Source organism: Carcharodon carcharias, chromosome 8, assembly GCF_017639515.1.
Source record: "Carcharodon carcharias isolate sCarCar2 chromosome 8, sCarCar2.pri, whole genome shotgun sequence".
In the NCBI taxonomy this organism is placed as follows: domain Eukaryota; kingdom Metazoa; phylum Chordata; class Chondrichthyes; order Lamniformes; family Lamnidae; genus Carcharodon; species Carcharodon carcharias.
The window spans coordinates 15,203,149-15,221,689 of NC_054474.1; the positions used below are offsets into that span (position 1 = coordinate 15,203,149).

At 43.8% G+C, this 18,541-nt stretch overlaps 1 protein-coding gene across 3 annotated transcripts in view; it reads right to left on the reverse strand.

Annotated features, from left to right (window-relative positions):
• ltc4s (leukotriene C4 synthase) overlaps nucleotides 1-18,541 on the reverse strand; it is a 49,490-nt gene that overhangs the window by 10,766 nt on the left and 20,183 nt on the right. For 2 of the 3 annotated variants that reach the window (XM_041192876.1, XM_041192875.1), the window contains exons 5-6: nucleotides 8,976-9,090; nucleotides 5,376-5,395 (exon numbers count right to left, since the gene is read on the reverse strand). In XM_041192876.1, coding sequence (XP_041048810.1) covers nucleotides 5,376-5,395; nucleotides 8,976-9,090 — 135 coding nt within the window. Of the gene's footprint in view, nucleotides 1-613; nucleotides 773-5,375; nucleotides 5,396-8,975; nucleotides 9,091-18,541 lie in introns of those variants that run through there. The other variant, XM_041192877.1, reaches the window with a different exon arrangement.

Consider the following 18,541-nt stretch of genomic DNA (forward strand, 5'->3'; position numbering starts at 1 on the left):
CACCACTCAGCAAAAATCTCCATCTTGAAAACCTCAGCTGATGCCTAGTTTTTTGGGGGAGACAGTTCCAGATTCCTATTGCCCTTTGTGTGGAAACAATGCTGCCTGGATGCCTTAGCTCTAATTTCAAGATTGTGCCTTTAGTGTTGGACTTCTTCGCCCCCACCCCCCCCATCACCAGAAGAATAATTTCTCTTTATCTACTGTTCTTTCACAGTACTTGGGTGTCGCTGGCAAGGTCAGCATTTGTTGCCCATCCCGAATTGCCCTTGACCTGAGTGGCTTGCTGGCCATTTCAAAGGGCAGTTAAGAGTGAATCACATTGGTGCGGAATCATATGTCGGCCAAACCAGGTAGTAACGCCGGCTTTCCTTCCCTAAAGTGTCATTAGTGAACCAGATGGGGCTTTACCACAATCGATAATAGTTTCACGGTCACCATTTTGGCCCAGATTTTTTACTAATTGAATTTAAATTCCACCAGCTGCCATGGGGAATTGAACCCATGTGCCCAGAGAGTGATCAACTCCTTTATCGGTTTAAACATCTCAATTAGGTCAACCCTCAATCTTCTAAATCCAAGAGAACACAAATCAAATTTCTGCAAACTGCCGTCATAACATAACCTTTTAATCCCTGTATCATTCGTACAAAGTTGACCATATCTGGAAATAAAGCAACCTGAGCTATTAATAGCTTGACTTTCTTCTCAGCAGATAATGAACCGGCTCCAATTTTTCTCTGGGAGTCCACGTCATACATCCTCCATCGACCTTTAAACAAAATGTGCAAACTTTGGATTTTGACCAAGCTGAGGGAAGGCTAGATAAATACACGAGGGAGAAAGGGGGAAAAAACGATTTTAGGCTCTAAAGGAATCAAGGGATATGGGGATAGAGCGGAAAAGTGGAGTTGAAGGAGAATTTCAGCCATGACCCAGTGGAGCAGGCTTGAAGGGCCAAATGGCCCATACCTGCTTTTATTTCTTCTGGGCTTATGATATGTCGATGGGGTTGAATGAAGTAAGGCGGGAGGAGGCTTGTGTGGAGCATAAAACACTGTCAGGGATCTGTTGGGCTTCTGCGCTGTAAGATCGTTGTAAAGTCGAACGGTTTATTCACATTGGTGTGGAATCACGTGTCGGCCAGACCAATTAAGAATGGCAGCTTTCCTTCCCTAAAGGGGTGTAGGTGAACCAGATGGGTTTTTACAACAATTCGTAATAGTTTCATGGTCACCATTTTGGTCCAAATTTTTATTAATTGAAAGTAAGTTCAACCCAGCTGCCATGGTGGGATTTGAACCCATGCCCCCAGAGAATTATCAACTCCTTTATTAGTTTAGCCTGCTCCGCTGTTCGATCAGATCATGACTGAAATTCTCTTTCATCTCCACTTTTCCGCCCTCTCCCCACATCCATTGATTCCTTTAGAGTCCAATATCCTTTTCTTTCTCTCTCCCTCATGGTTTACTGGAACTTCAGCTATGCCCTTGATTATGTTGAAGACTTGAATCATTGCCTCAGCTTCCGATTTCCAACCTTACAGAAACCATGAGAACCAAACTGAAACTTTTTTTGCACTTGACATTGTTGCTGGTACCATCTCAATTGTTAGAAAATTCTTGGCGCCTGGAAAAATCTTAATTTGTTTATCTTGGCTTTGTTTCCCATCAGTTTTCCTGCACAATGTTCCTATGGCAAAAAAGCTTATTGACTGTGACAACTTCAACTATCTAGAAATGGCAAGGACCCCCTGTTAATACTGCTGCAAATATCTAGTTCATGGTTCATGTTAATGTTTAGAGGTAATGTTTCATTCTGGAAAAATTATTGTTGCAGAGGCAAGGTCATTAAAATGCTGGACTTTCATGATTGCCAGAGGGGCATGGACAGGGTGAATAGGGAGCAGCTGTTCCCCTTAGTTGAAGGGTCAGTCACAAGGGAGCATAAGTTCAAGGTGAGGGGCAGGAGGTTTAGGGGGGATGTGAAGGAAAACTTTTTTACCCAGCAGGTGGTGATGGTCTGGAATGCACTGCCTGGGAGTGTGGTGGAGGCGGGTTGCCTCACATCCTTTAAAAAGTACCTGGATGAGCACTTGGCACGTCATAACATTCAAGGCTATGGGCCAAGTGCTGGTAAATGGGATTAGGTAGGTAGGTCAGGTGTTTCTCATGTGTTTCTCGAGTGCAGACTCGATGGGTCGAAGGGCCTCTTCTGCACTGATTCTGTGATTCAGTGACCTGAAGAAATGGCAGTTCAGAATGTTACCTATGTTTGTTTAATAGAATCAGAATAGAAGAGATAGAGCTATAAAACAGCAGTTGGGCTTACTTAGCTGGAGAAATTGTAAAGGAAGGATAATTAACTTAAAGGTTGATTTGAGGACAGCCCAGAGCAGGCTAGGTCTTCATGGAGATGGGTGGAGCTTAGGAGGGCTCTCTGGTTTCAATTTATCTGGGTGTTTTTTTGGAGAGGTTTTAAGTTGCAGTTTGGACCTCATGTGGTTTATAGCTCACTAAGAGAAGTTAGCTAAAGTAAACGTTAGATAGATAGGCCTGCACTGTAAGCAGAGTAAAACAGTGGGTTTGTCAAACATGACTTCCCTTTCACAAATCCATGTTGACTTTGTCTAATCCCATTGATATTTTCTAAGTGTCTTGTTATCACATCCTTTATAATAGACTCTAGCATTTTCCTTCCTACTAATGTTAGATTAACCATTCTCTAATTCCCTGTTTTTTCCCTCCCTCCTTTTTTAAGTAGTGGGATTACATTTGCCACCCTCCAATCTGACAGGACTGTTCCAGAATCTACAGAATTTTGGAAGGTGACAGCCAACGCATCCACTATTTCCATGGCCACCTCCTTTAGTACTCTGGGACTTAATTATCAGGCCCTGGGGATTTAACTAATTTCTCCAGCACTGCTTTTTTAGTAATACTAACTTCCTTCAATCCTCCTTCTCACTAGACCCTCAATTCCCTAGTATTTCTGGGAAATTATTTGTCTTCCTCCATAAAGACTGTAGTTGTTTAATTGCTCTGCCATTTCCTTGTTCTCCATTATAAATTCTTCTGTTTCAGACTGTAAGGGACCTACATTTGTCTTCACCAATCTTTTTCTTCTTACATACTTATAGAAGCAATTGCAGTCCATTTTGATATTCCTTGCAAGTTTACTCTCATACTCTATTTCTCTCTTCTTGATCAATCGCTTAGTCCCCCTTTTCTGAATTTTAAACTCCTCCCAATCCTCAGGCTTCCTACTTTTTCTAGCAACTTTATATGACTCCTCTTTGAATCTAATACAATCTTAATTTTTTTTTTTGTTAGCCACAGTTGGGCCTCTTTTCCTGTTGTGTTTTTGCACCAGAAAAGAATATATAACAGTTGTAATGCATATCATCATTCCTTAAATATTAGCCATTGCCTATCCACCATCATGCCTTTTAATAAAATTCCCCAATCTATCTTAGCCAACTCATGCCTCATACCTTTGTAGTTTCCTTTGTTTAGATTTAGGACCCTAGTTTCAGATTGGACTTCTTCACTTTCCAACCTAAGGAACAATTCTATCATGTTATGGTCACTGTTCCCTAAAGGAACCCGCACAACAATATTATTAATTAACCCCTTCTCATTGCACAAAACCAAATCTAGGATAGCCTGTTCTCTAACTGGTTCCTCAACGTACTGGTCTAAAAAAACCATCTTGTACAAAGTCCAGGAATTCATCTGCCACAGTATTATTGCTAATTTGGTTTGCCCAATCTATACATAGACTAAAGTCAACCATGGTTACTGTAGCACCCTTGTTACATGCATCTCTAATTTCCTGTTTAATGCTATCCCCTACCTTCCCATCCTACTTACCTTATTGTTTGGAGGCCTACAGACAACTCCCACTAATGGTTTTCACCCTTCGTTTCTGCTTAGCTCCACTCAGACTGATTCTACATCTAGATTTTCTGAGCTAATACCCTCTCTCACGATCACACTGATTTCATCCTTTATGCCACACCAACTCCTTTTCCTTTTTGCCTGTCCATCCTAAATATCAAGTACCCTTGATATTCAGTTCCCAGCCTTGGTCACCCTGCAGCCACACCTTTAATTACAATCATATTGTACCTGTTTGCATTTGTTAATTCATCTGTCTTATTGCGAATGCTCCATACATTCAAATACAGTGCCTGTAGAGCTGTCTTTTTACACATTTTTTTTGTACTATGGTCCTAGTTGCTTCTAGCCTCAGTTTCCTCTGCTTTCCACTTTTGCTTTTTACTTTTCTGTCTTTCATTCCTATCCTTGTTTCTCTCTCTTGTGTCTCCCCATTCAGGTTCCCAACCCCCTACCACTCTAGTTTAAACCCTCCCCCCCACAGTACCAGCGAATGCCCTTGCACCGATATTGGTGCCGGTCCTACTGGGGTGCTTGTACAGGTCCCATCTTCCCCAGAATCAGTCCCAATGCCTCAGCAATCTAAATCCCTCCCTCCTACACCATCTTTCCAGCCGTGTATTCATCCAGTCTATTCTCCTATTCCTGATCTTGCTAGCGCGTGGCACTGGGAGTAATCCTGAGATTAATCCTTGAGGTCCTACTTTTTAATTAATTTCCCAGCTCCCTATGTTCTGTTTGCAAGACCTCATCCATCCTTATACTTATGTTGTTGGTACTGATATGGACCATGACCTCTGGTTGTTCACCCTCATCCTTCAGAATGTCCTGCAGCCACTCAGTGACATCCTTGACCCTGGCACCAGGGAGGCAACATATCATCCAGATGTCATGTCTGCAACAGCAGAAACATCTATCTGTTCCCCTTGCGATATCACTATTGCTCTCCCATTCTTTTTTCTCCTCCCCTACGCAGCTGAGCCACTCGTGGTGCTACAGACTTGACTCTCGCTGCTTTCCCCTGAGAAACCACCTCCCCCAGCAGTATCCAAAATGGTAAATCTTTTAGAGAGGGAGATGTGCCCAGAGGGCTCCTGCACTACCTGCCTAGTGCCTTTACTCTGTCTGGCTGTCATCCATTCCCTTTCTACCTGTGCACCCTTTACCTGCAGTGTGAACACCTCATTGTACGTGCTATCCATGATGATCTCAGCCCTGCGGATGTTCCACAGTGACTCCAGGTGCAGCTCCAGCTCCGAAACACGCATTTCAAGTAGCTACAGCTGGAGATACTTCCTGCACGCGTAGTCACCATGGACACGGCTGTGTCCTGACTTTTCACATCACACAGGAGGAGCATTCCACGTGACCAAGCTGCCCTGCCATGACTTACCCTTAAATTATTCCCTTTACTTTTATTTCCTCTAGTTTAGTGAATATTAAGGACAGTAGAAATACTCACCAAGTCCTACTTACCAAGGCGGCTGCTCTTCTTTCTGAGGAAAGGTGGAAAATGAAAGGATTACCTCCCTCTTCACCGAACACCCTCACTCACCAAACTCCAACTGAAGCAATCAAATGTAGCCCAAGACAGCACTAGTGGAGACAAGGTAGCACTGCACTTGGCCTGTTTTTATGCTTCCTGAATCTAGCTTCTGAAAACCTGTTTAAGCTAGTTATCCAATTAACTAGCTGCAAGCAGAGCCTGAATGAGCCCTGTTTTAAAGCTGGACTAAAACTCACTTTCTCCCAACCCAAAGAGCAATTTTTAGTTAATTGCTTAATTAAAGAAACACTGGACTGCAAATAGAAATTAACCCTCAAATTAAATTAACCCTTAAATCTCCCTTGCTCATCAAACTCCAACTGAAGCACTCAAATGCGACCCAAGACAGCCCTCATTGCTATAGAACATCAGGTCCCGGGCACTTGTCAATCTTCAATCCCATTAATTTCTCCAGTACAACTTTTTTACCAATACTAATTTCCTTTAATTCCTCAATCTCCCTCGGCCCTTGGATCTCTAATTCTGGGAGATTTCTTGCATCTTCCTCAGTGAAAACAGAGACAAAGTAATCATTTTGTTTCTCCACCATTTCTCTATTCCCCATTATAAATTCCCCGGACTCTGCCTGTATTGGACCCACATTTGATTTACCCAAACGTCTCCTTTCTATTTACCTATAGAAGCTTTCACAGTCCATTTTTATGCTTTTTTGCTAGTTTACAATTCATATCCTATTCGCCCTTTACCAGTTTCTTGGTCCTCCTTTGCTGTATTCTAAAATCCTCCAGTGTTAAGTCAGATTTAGAGTTAACTTGTGCCTTAGCTCTGATGATGTTGGATTATGTTTCTAATGATTGCATCAGCTCACATCCCACGAGAAACTGGGTTGGAGCTCCCTTGATCTCGTTACTCACCCTAATTCATAATGTTTTTATCTTCTGGTGCCAATACTAATACACAACCAAGAACTCAGTAAGGGCAGAGCACAAGCTGTTGAACCAGGCTATCATCGGTGGCTCAGTTAGTAGTGTTTTTACCTCTGAATTAGAAGATTACGGATTCAAGTCCTATGCTAGGGGCTGGAGTCACTGAGCATAAAATCTACGCTGACACTCCCAGTGCCGTTCTGATGGAGTGCTACTCTGTCTTTCGGATCAGTCATCAAACTGAGGCCCTGTCCATCCCCTCGAGTGGATGTAAAAGACCCCTTGGCCACTATTTTGAAGTAGAACGTGGGATTTCTCCCCGCTTTCCTGGGCTAATCTTTATCTTCCAACCAACATCACTAAAAAAAAAATTAACTTGTTCTTTTTCACTTTCCTGTTTGTGGGGCTTTGCTGTGTTTAAATTGGCTGCCCTGTTTCCTGCTTTAACAGCAGTGACTACATCTGAAGTACTTCATTAACTGTGAAGCACATTTCATGCCCTGTGGGCATGAAAGGCACTATAGAAATGCAAGCTCTTTCTTTCTTACGGTGTGATTTAAACATGGACCTCTTGGTTTATTGGAATAGTGAGAATCTTCAGCACGTGCTTCCTATGTGTGAAATGAAAACGAAAGGGCTTTGTTCAAAATAATTTAAACTGGACTCTGTGCAAGATATCCAACTTTATTTATATTTTAATGTAACCAATGTAAAAAAAAAAGACACTAATTACATATGCAGGCAGTATTTACTCAGAATAAAAAATGAATGGGATTACGCTTGAGTGAGTAGGAGTGATCACTGAGCATGATTCCTCACGGATTGAGTTACAGCTGGAGTCAGAATTGGGCAATATTGGCTTTGGCATATCTACACAAACAATTTGAACTCGGGAATTGGAAGTACAATTTCCAAATTTGTGGATGACACCTAATTGGGGGGTGGGGGTGGAAATGTAAGGATGTAATTAATGTAGAGGCAAAATATAAGAAAATAAATGTGAGACGCTGCATTTTGGTAGGAAGAATAAGGTGGTCAAGTATTGTTTGGCCAATAACAGTCTAAATGGGGTGGAGGAACAGAGGGAACATCCCCACATCCCTAACAGAAGCAACGCAGGTTGGTAAGACAAGCATAGCACTTGAGTTCCTTGAATTGAAAAGCAAAGAAGTTATGCTCAACTTGTATAGAACCTTGTTAGGTGACATTTGCTCTCTATAGTATTAAATGGATAGAGAGGTACCGGAGAGGGTACAAAACAAAATTCACAAAGTTGACACCAGAAATAAGTGGGTTACAATGATCAGGAAAGATTGAACAAGCTGGGGCTCTTTCCTCTACCCTTTGCAAATTTGAGTTCATCCAAAAATCTGCTACATTTTCCTGACTCACGCCAAATCCCATTCATGCATCGCTCTCTGTGCTCACTGACCTACACTGGTCTAGCAACACCTCAAAATTAAAATTTACATCTTTGTTTTCAAACCTCTCCACAGTCTCACTCCTCCCTATGTCTGTAATCTCCTCGAGTCCTACAAGTGTCCAAGATACCTGCACTCCTCCAACTCTGATCTCTTGGGCATTTCCCATTTTAACCACGCCCACTACTGGCAGCTGTGCTTTCAGCTGCCTAAGCTTTGGAATTTCAACCCTTATTTTTAAATAGTGACCCCCAGTTCTAGATTCTCCCACCAGAGGAAACATCCTCTCCACTTCGACTCTGTCAGGACCCCTCAGGATTTTATATGTTTCAATCAAGTCACCTCTTATTCTTCTAAACTCCAGTGGATACAATCTTAGCCTGTCTCAACCATTCCTCATAAGACAATCCACCCATTCCTGGTATTAGTTTAGTGATCTTCTCAGAACTGCTTCTAATGCATTTATATCCTTCCTAAATAAGGAGACCACTACTGTGCACAGTACTCCAGATGTGGTCTCACCAATGCCCTGTACAACCTCCCTACTTTTATGTTCAATTCTCCTTGCAATAAACAATAACATTCAATTAGCTTTCCTAATTACTTGCTATACCTGCATGTTAGCTTTTTGTGATTCATGTTTCCGCTTGTGGGAGAGACCAAATCCCATCACCACCGCCCCCCCCCCCATCTCTATTTTCAGGTCCCGTTCCCTAAGAGGTGTGGATCATCTTCATTGGTGGTACATTCATCCAGTTTGTGAGGCTCTTTAAAAAGACCAAAACCAGGGGGCATAAATGTAAGATGGTCACCAATAAATCCAACAGGAAATTTAGGAGAAACTTCTTTACCCAGAGAGTGGTGGAAGCGTGGAACTCACTAACACAGGGAGTGGTTGAGACGAATGGTATAGATGCATTTAAGGAGAAGTTAGATAAACACATGAGGGAGGAAGAAGATGGATATGTTGATGAGGGGCAGGTAAAGTAGGGTAGGGGGAAGACTGCTGTGGAGTATAAAGACTGACATGGAGCAGTTTGCCTGTTTTGCTGCAAATGCTTTACAATTAGAGCTGTTGGATTCTTCCAAGGAAAATATGATGAAAAAATAATAATAAATTATTGCTGATTTGGTTATTGCTTTAAATAATCTTCTGACCGACAATACTTAGAGATGGAAGCTGTCAACCAGAAAATGTTCACAGTTCAGCGTAGCTTCTTACAGCAGTCAAGGGATTATAACCGAGATACTGAGAGAACATCTGGCTGAGGACTCCAAGTGAAGCAAAGAATATCAGAATCCAGAGTATGGTGGCACTGAAGTACATTGGACGCAGCCTGGGAGGAAGATAAGATGAATTCATCGTCAGTCGAACAAAGGAAAAACAGCAAGTGCCTAAAATATACCATGAAAACTAAATAAAAATGATATTAGCTTTAACTATGAATTTCCTGGGCTCTTATAACACTGAAGGAAGCCGGTTAGCTCACTGTGCCTGTGTTACCCATTTAATACTAGAGTAAGTTATATTTGAATTTTTGGGTGTTAGGAATGAGTTTTAGCTTTAATATTTAAGTTTGGTTTGTATTTCTGTATTTGTGGGTTAAAAAGGTGAAACCTGGGATTTAGTTTCATTTTAGAATGGAGACAGCAAGTCAAAGCTCTGTTAGTATACCTGCATTTTTAATGAGTTTTATGACCCTTGAAGTGGAGATCTGTGTTATCAAAGGGTGGGTGTGGCGGTAGGTGGGGGGATGGTGGTAAGTGATTTAGGGAAGTTAAAACAAAGTAGAAAAAACTGTACTACTGCGTAACAACATGGGATGTGGGCTTCCCTGGCTGGGCCAACATATATTGCCCGTCCCTAGTTGCCCCTGAGAAGGTGGTGTGAGCTGCCTTCTTGAGCTGCTGCAGTCCATGTGATGTAGGTACATCCACAGTGCTGTTAGGAATGGAGTTCCAGGATTTTGACCCAGCAACAGTGAAGGAACGGTGATATATTTCCAAGTCAGGATGGTGAGTGGCTTGGAGAGCAACTTCCAGGTGGTGGTGTTCCCAACTATCTGCTGCCCTTGTCCTTCTAGATGGTAGTGGGTTTGGAAGGTGCTGTCTAAGGAGCCTTGGTGAGGTCCTGCAGGGGTCCAGAGAGAGAGGCCCCACACAGATGTGGAGAAACCGAAAACAGTTTGAATTTAGTTGAAAGCAGCTGCCACCAGAAGCAGCATAGGAGAGAGACGAGAGTTGATGAGCGGTCCATTGCATCTGCTAGGGGTGGCATCTGTCACTTGGCTTCAGAGTGTTGTGTGCCAGATAATAGGTCACCTATTGGTTTACATGGACTGTGTACTTACTGTGAACATTAGAATATAAAATAGCTTTTGAAACAGCCTTTGGGAGAAGATTCCAAAGCGAGTTCTTCGAGAATGGAGATTGGAAACCCTCATGTAAAAGACAGAGTGCAGTGAGACTGGTTGGCTCACATTGTGACAAGCGTCTGGGGAGAGTTGAGGAGAGATCCAGAGCTTCCGTTTGGGGTGGTATCTGCCATTTCAGAGTTTCAGAGTGTGGTATGTCTGACCACATAGCACCTGTTGGTTTACATGAACCTTGTACTTTTGGAACATGAGAGAATAAGATAGCTTTTGTAATTTGCATTATCCTTACTAATCTGTATATATCTGAAAAGGTACAGTTGTGGGTGAAGGAATATTGTAATATAGTTCATCTTTTTTTGTTTAATAAATATTTTATTCTTTTGGGAAAAGTTCATCTGCTGACTCCTGTGATTCTGTTCAATAACCACTGTCCACGGCTCTAAACAAAAAGTAAAAGCCAGGTTCCACCCTGGGATCTGACTTGTCCAGTAGCAACATCAGTAGGGATCATAACAATCCAACGCAACGTGCTCTTTCACTGCAAATTTTTCCTTTTCAAATATTTATCCAATTCCCTTTTAGAACATTACAATTGACTCTGCTACCACCACTCTTTCAGGCAGCACATTCTAGATCATAACAACTACCTAGGTAAAAAATGATCCTCATCTCCCCTCTGGATCTTTTGCTTGACTCAAAAGGAGCAAATGCAACCCACCGATTCACAACTGACACGGCAAATCCTTGGGCCAGAGTGTCACTGAACCTCAACTTTTCTACTAATCATTCATGGGATGTGGGTGTTGCTGACAAGGCCAGGATGATGACCCATCCCCAACTGCTCCTGAGTAACTGCGACTCAGGTACGATTGCTGATTCCTCAGAACTGCACGATTCTTAGAAGAATTCGCAAACAACTGAAATCAACAGCTCTAATTGTAAAGTATTCGCAGAAAAACAGGCAAACTGCTCCATGTCCTTTATGCTCCATAAAAGTATCCTCCTACCCTACTTCACCTGCCCCTGATGAGCCATTTTTTTGAATATAACCGATGTTCTTGTTAGACCACTTCGGAGGCCAGTTAAGAGTCAACCTCATTGAGTCTGGAATAACATAGGCCAGACTGGGTAAGGACAGCAGATTTCCTTCCCTGAAGGACAGTAATGAACCAGAAAGATTTTTACAACAATGCAGTGGTTGATAGTAGCTTTATAATTCCAGATTACATTTAAATTCCTCACACCATCTACCTAACTTTAAATTCCCCAGTTTCCAAGATGGGATCATGAATTCATGCCTCTGAATTACTAGGCTCATAACACAACCACTATGCTATTGGTTCAGCAACTGGTGAATTTGAACCATACACTAGGAGCTAAATGGGGAGATGATAGTGTCATGGTAATGTCACTGGACAAGTAATCCAAGAGGCCCAGGCTAATGTGCTGGGGGACATGGGTTCAAGTCCCATCACGGCAGCTGGTGGAATTTAAATTCAGTTAACAAATCTGGAAAGTAAAACTAGCTTCAGTAATGGGGACCATGACAACTGCCATTTATTGTTGTAAAAACCCATCTGGTTCACTAATATCCTTTAAGGGAATGAAATCTGCCATCCTTACCCAGTTTGGCTTATACGTGACTCCAGACCCACAGCAATGTGGTTGACTCTTAACTGGCCTCTGAAATGGCCCAGCAAGTCACTCAGTTCAAGGGCAATTAGGGATGGGCAACAAACGCCAGTGACACAGACATCCCATGAAAGAAAAAGAAACACACGAGGGAGTTACTCACTGTCTTTTCAGTTGCAATGTTAAATCAGTTTGGAGCAAAAGGGATCTGAGTGTTCACAGAATCTCGGAATCACAAAATCTTAACAGCACAGGAGAAGACCATTTAGTCCATCATGTCTGCACCAGCTCTCCAAATGAGCATTATGACCTAGTGCCATTGCCCTGCCTTTTCCCAGTAACCTTGCACATTGTTTCTATTCAAATAATTATCCAGCGTCCTCTTGAATGTCTCATTGAACCTGCCTCCACCACACTTCCAAGCAGCACATTCCAGACCCAAACCACTCGTTGTGTGAAAAAGTTCTTCCTCACATCACACTTGCTTATTTTGCAAATCACTTTAAATCTGTGCCTTCTCATTCTTGGTCCTTTTATGAATAGGAACAGCTTCTCCTATCTACTCTGTCCAGCCCCCTTATGATTTTGAACATCTGTATCAAATCTCATCTTAACCTTCTTCTCTCCAAGGAGAACATTCCCAACCTCTCCAATCTATCCTCATAGCTGAAGTTTCTCATCCCTGGAACCATTCTTGTAAACCTCTTCTGCACTCTCTCCAATGTGTTCACATCCTTCCTATAATAATATGGTGCCCAGAACTGTACTCAATGTTCCAGCTGAGGCCTAACGAGTGTCTTATATAATTCAGCATTACCTCCTTGCTCTTGTACTCCATGCCACTATTAATAAAGCCCAGGATACTATATACTTTATTAACTGCTCTCTCCACCTGTCCTGCCACCTTCAATAACCTATGCACATATACACCCAAGTCTTTCTGCTCTTGCAACCCCTCAGTAGTTCACCCATTATTTTATATTGTCTGTTCATGTTCTTCCTACCAAAATGCATCACCTCACACTTCTCCACATTGAACTTCATCTGACACCTATCTGCTCACTCCACCAACTTGTCTATGCCCTCTTGAAGTTCCACACCATTCTCCTCGCAGTTCACAACACTCCCAAGCTGGCACTGTATCAAATGCCTTTTCAAAGTCCATGTACACCACATCAACAACATTACCCTCATCGACCTTTTCTGTTACCTCTTTAAAAAACTCCAGCAAGTTAGTTAAACACGATTTCCCCTTTAGAAATCCATGCTGGCTCCTCCTTATCAACCCATATTTTTCCATTTTCCATTTTATTTTAAGAATGAAAAGCTACGAACAGTGAAGGTCCATCCACTGGCCACTAAGCTATAGAGGTTAGGTACAAAAAAAAATCAAAAAGGCTCATGAAATGTTAGCCTTTATAACTAGAGGGGTAGAACATAAAAGGGAGAACAACTATACAAACCCTGGTTAGACCACATCTGGAGTACTGTGTACAGGTCCGGTCACCTTAGAAAGGATATATTGGCTTTGGAAGGAGTCCAATGCAGATTCCCCAAATGTTATCAGGGCTCCAAGGGTTATGAGAGATTAGATAAACTAGGTTTGCATTTCCTGGAATATTGAAGATTGATTTGTTTAAGGATTTTAGAATTTTGGAAGGAATTAATAGGGTAAGTAGAGAGAAACTTTTCCTGCTGTCAGGGGAATGTAGGACTTTCTCTGTGACCCGCGGGGCTCTGGGTCCACATGCAGCTCATTCTGGGTCTCATGCATGGCTACCAAACCTCATCCATCGAACCCATTTCAATGATAAGTAAATGGCCTTATTCGATTTTTTAAACTTTTTTTTTAACGTTGTACCTTTGAGAAAGAATTATTCAATTAAAATCTTTTTTGTGAGAACCTTTAGAATGCTGTTGAAATGCTCTCAGTCTCAGTCTTGCTTTTCATTATTATTGGCATTTGAGTAACAGCATTGTGACTTGCAAGGCAGGACTTCCCAAACTGTGGACCACAACTCCCAGTGGGGTCGCAAGATGAGGTTTTGAGGTCGTGAGCGCTGAGGCAGCGATGGCTGCGGCGGAGCTTGCTCTGAGGGCTAGCAGCTGCGAGGCCCCTTTAAATCCTCGAGGTCCATTTTCTCTAATGGTGGGCGTGCCTTAAGAGACAGGCTCGATTCCTGCTGCAAAAGGGTAGGATTTTTTTTTAAAAAAAACATACAGCTTAAATATCTCACCACCCTCCACCCTTCCCCCGCTCAGTAGCTGAAGGCCAAGATGCACCCCACCCCTCCCCCAACCCCTCACCCAATAACTCTCGTCCCCAGAAATATTCTCTCTGGGGGTCACGCAAAGTACAGAGCATTAAATGGGGTCACACCAGGAAAAAGCTTGGAAAGCACTGCTCTAAGGTGTTCTGTTTTGGTCTAAATTTAGCAAACGGTTCTTCTTGTGATGAAGGTCGCTGACCCCTGGCTTAGTGAACAAGGACATAACCTTAAAATTGGAGTTAGGCTGCTCAGGAGAGGGTTCTGAAGAAGAGTCTGTTAGGAACTAGAGTAAGTTTTAAGTAAGTTATATATGTATTGGTGGATGTTAGAAATAAGCTATAGTTTTAAGTTTGAGTTCAATTTATATGTTTTATTTGTGGGTTAAAAGGGCGAAACCTGGGTCTAGTTTCATTTAGAAGTTTTCTCTGTGAGGTGAAGTCAGCAAGATTGAAGTTTTGTTTGTATACCTGCATTTTAATGAGGTTTTATAATCCTTGAAGTGGAGAGCGCTATTTCAAGGGGGTTAGTGGTTTAGGGAAGTTAAAACAAGGAGAAAAAACTGCACTGCTGCCTAACAACAGGAGGCCTACAGAGAGATAGAGAGAAACAGAAAAGAGTTTTTAGTTCAGTTGGGTCTGTGGATACCACAGGGTGAGGAAGTTGGGCAGGAGAGGGAACTGAAGAGAGCAGATTTCCCAAAAGAACAGGGGAATGTCCCAGAAACCAGGGAATGGAAAGTCCCAGGAAGACAATTAAGTCAAGGGGAAAGAACAGGAAACTAAACTGTTCAGTGAAGTTAAAATAAAGAGCAGAGGAAAAGGCTCCAACTTAAAGGGAGAAAGCTGCAGGGAGCAGAAACAAGACAAGGTGGGATTGCAAGAAGCCAGAAGATCCGAGGAGACAGCCAAAGGTTGGTGACTCCTTTCTATGGGCCTAGGAAGCAGTGGTGTTCTGTTGACATGGATGAGTCTCTGAGAGAGTGTATGGAAGGTGAAGCTTGAATGTACATGGCAATCCAGGAGAGAGGAACATCAGAGGGAGAGATTGAAGCTTGGAGGTGGATCCTTGTTGAAGGCGTCCAAGAGAAAATGTCACTTGGGAGAAGATTCCAAGGCGAGTTCTTCGAGAGTGGAGATTGGAAAACCCCATGTGATAAACAGAGTTTCCGTGAGACCGAGTAGAGGAATTGATGAGAGATCCATTGCATCTGCTTTGGGTAGCATCTGTCACTGATCTTGGAGTGTGGGGTGTCTGATCACAGGTCGCCTATTTGTTTACATGGACTGTGTACTTACTATGAACGTTAGAGTATAAGATGGCTTTTGTAACTTGTGTTATCCTTACAAATCTGTATATATCTATAAAGGTATAGTTTTGGGTGAAGGGGTATTGTAATATAGCGAATCTTTTTCTTGTTTAATAAATGTTTTATTTTTTTGTTAAAAGTACACCAATGGACTCTGTGACTCTGTTCAGTAGCCGCCCTCCATGTTTCTAAACAAAAATAAAAGTTAGGATCTATCAAGCCAGGCTCCACCCTCGCATCTGACTTGTCCAGTAGAACATCAGCTGGGACCACAAGTCATATTCGAGTCGAAATATTGTCCGAGATTTTCCACTCCCACCTGCCATGGGACTGGAAATTCCCAACCAACGTCAACCGATTTTTGCTGGTCCGTCAAATTTCCCACCCACAACAATTTCTGCCTTGGGTGGGACAGGAAAATCCCAGCCATTAACTCTGTTTCTCTCTCCACTGATGCTGTCAGACCTGCTGAACATTTCCAAGCTTTCTGTTTTTAGTTCAGGAGAGAAGATAGTCAACATTTCTTCATGAAGACAGTGGTAGAAGCGTGGATCTTGGTACCACAAAAAGCAGTAGATGTTAGCTCAACTAATAATTTAAATCATAGGTCGATAGATTTTTGCTGATTGTGATTGGAATAGGACATGGAGCCAAGGCAAGTGAATGGAATTGGGTACAGGTCAGTCATGATCTAACAGAATGCTGGAACAGCCTTGAAGGGCTGAATGGCTTCCTCCTGTTCCAATGTCCCAAGCACCTGCTGCCCTTTCAGGGGGACACAAACACCTGGAATTTCTCTGGTTGGGGAGGGTGATGTGGTAGGGAAAGTGATAAACGTCCAGTCACCCAAAGCAAATTCGGTCAGTGGTGAGGGGAAGAGTTCCCGTTATGCCCAGCTCCCAACTCACCACCATTTAGCAACAACCCATGCTTAGGAAATTGGGAGAAGTTACCAAACACATTCAATAAATCACCTGATAACTGTTTAAATTTCACTTTTAAAAACCCCTCCCAAAACTGGAGGAGGTTGAGGTGTCCTTTGACCCTCACTAAACTTCTAACATCAACGGTTAGCTGACATTCAGCAGAAAGCACAATGGGCTCTTTATTCCTCAAAGGGCAGTGCATAACCCCCACCCCCACCCCCAACACCCAACCCCCAACCCCCGTCCCCCCCCACCTCCCCTCCCCCGGGCCTGGCTTGTTTTCGAGCAGTGCACCTTCTTTCTGCCGCCTCCCCGACCCGGTCCCCGTAACACAGGGGCACCCCTAGTCCACCCGCTCTTAGGCCTATTGAGGCCTTTAAGTGGCCAATTATTGCCCGTTAAAGGACATCCAGCCACCTCCACTGTCATAAAACTCTGGGCAGTAGAAGATGGGCAAGAGTGAGAAGGCCGTTTTTTTCACCAAAGTTGATGAATGGGTGGGAAGGAGGGTTACATCCTTTGGTGGGTACCCAATGAACAAAGGGGTACCCCCCACCGGCCCCCCCAACCAAGCTCGCAAATCCTTTATCTATGCCTCCCCCCCTAGTCTCCGAAACCTGCCCTTCACCACCCCCACCCCACCTCAGGGCAGACAATCCCTCCCTGCCCATAAAGCCCAGGGCTTACCTGGGTCTGGTCGCCAGCATCGATCTTCTTTGTGGAGATGTTTGCCATCTCAACAGTGCCCGCTACTGAGTTCTGGCACTGCTGGCACTGCAAGAGCTGCTGGCCAATCAAATCGGCTGGCAGCTCTCGAGGGCGGGACTCCCTTCCGCTGAGGGGCTTGTTAAGGCCACCTACACCCCAATATCACTGCAGGCGACTGACTTTTCTAACGCCCCCTCCCATAAAATTCAGCCCTATCACTCAAGTCTGCCGGCACTGTGCCAGTGACGGTAGGAACACAGCCAATGAAATAGGCTGCTCTTTGACGGAGAATCTCACTCTTTCAGCACAGGAGGAAGCCACTCAGCCCATCATGTCTACGTCGGCCCTTTGAAAGTGCAGTCGTGCTTAGTTCCCCCACCTACTTTTCTTGTCCACAGCCCGTAGGTTCCTCATTCTCAAGTATCTGTCCAACATTCTTTCAAAATTAGTTATGGAATCAGTTTCCACCACGTTTCCAGGTAGAATGTTCCGGATCCAAAAAGTCTCAAGTGAAAAAATGTCTCCTCATCGTCCCTCTAGATCTTTTGTCAATGATTTTAATTCTCTGACCTTTGGTTATTGACCCTCTTACTAGAGGGAACAGACTTTCTCCACAAACAGCTTTTAATAAACACCCAATCCTCTATTGGATCACCTCTTAACCACTTTTGTTCCAATGAGAACAGTTCAAACTACCCCAACGTCTACTCATAACATCCTGGTTTACATCCTCTGTACTCTTTCTAATGCCTTGGCATTTTTCCTGAAGCACAGGGTGGAATTTTCCAGTCCGGGACTGAGTCTCAAGGCAGGGGTTGGAGTGTCGCACACCATGGAGGCCAGTGGCAATTCGCGTCATATCGCGCACCGCTGGCCTCTTTAATTACGCAGCGGGGGTTTCCCAACATTTTTCACAGCAGGGTGGGCTGGATGGCTCGGGCCCCACCGTTATCTGGGCGCCTTGTTTAAAAGGTGCTCGGACATGAACTGACCCACCATTGAAGATAGAAGATCTAGAAGCCTCCTGAACGTCGAAGAGGACGACTCCTCCTGGAAGACTCTGAAGCCAAAAGAGCAACCTCTGGAAGACTCTGAACATGGAAGATCCACCCGGTAGATGCTCCACCCATCCACTGCTGCGTGCTCCAGGGTCCACGGTTGCTGGAGGCCTCCATCCCGATCTCTGCAGGCTGCCCTTCTTCAGGTAACTCCCGACATCTCCACACCACGTTGGTCTAAAAGTGCTCTGGACCGGTGTGAGATCCTGCCGGTGGCGCGTACTATTGGACGATTCCGGTCAGGCCTCCATCCGCATCCCATTGAAACTGTTTCACGCCGGCCTCTGGCGGGAATGATCACCCGCCAAGGCGGCAGGAGCCCAAGTTCCCACCGCCATTTTACGCCGGCCGGAAACTGATTTTTCAGCTACTGCCACATTGTGCCCCCCTCATCTGCCAGCAAACCCACCATATGGGGGGGGGGGGGGGGGGGGGGGGGGGGGGGGGGCGGCGGTGTGACTGGAAAATTCCACCCGTAGTGTCCAGAATTGTCCACATTACTCCAGCTGACAC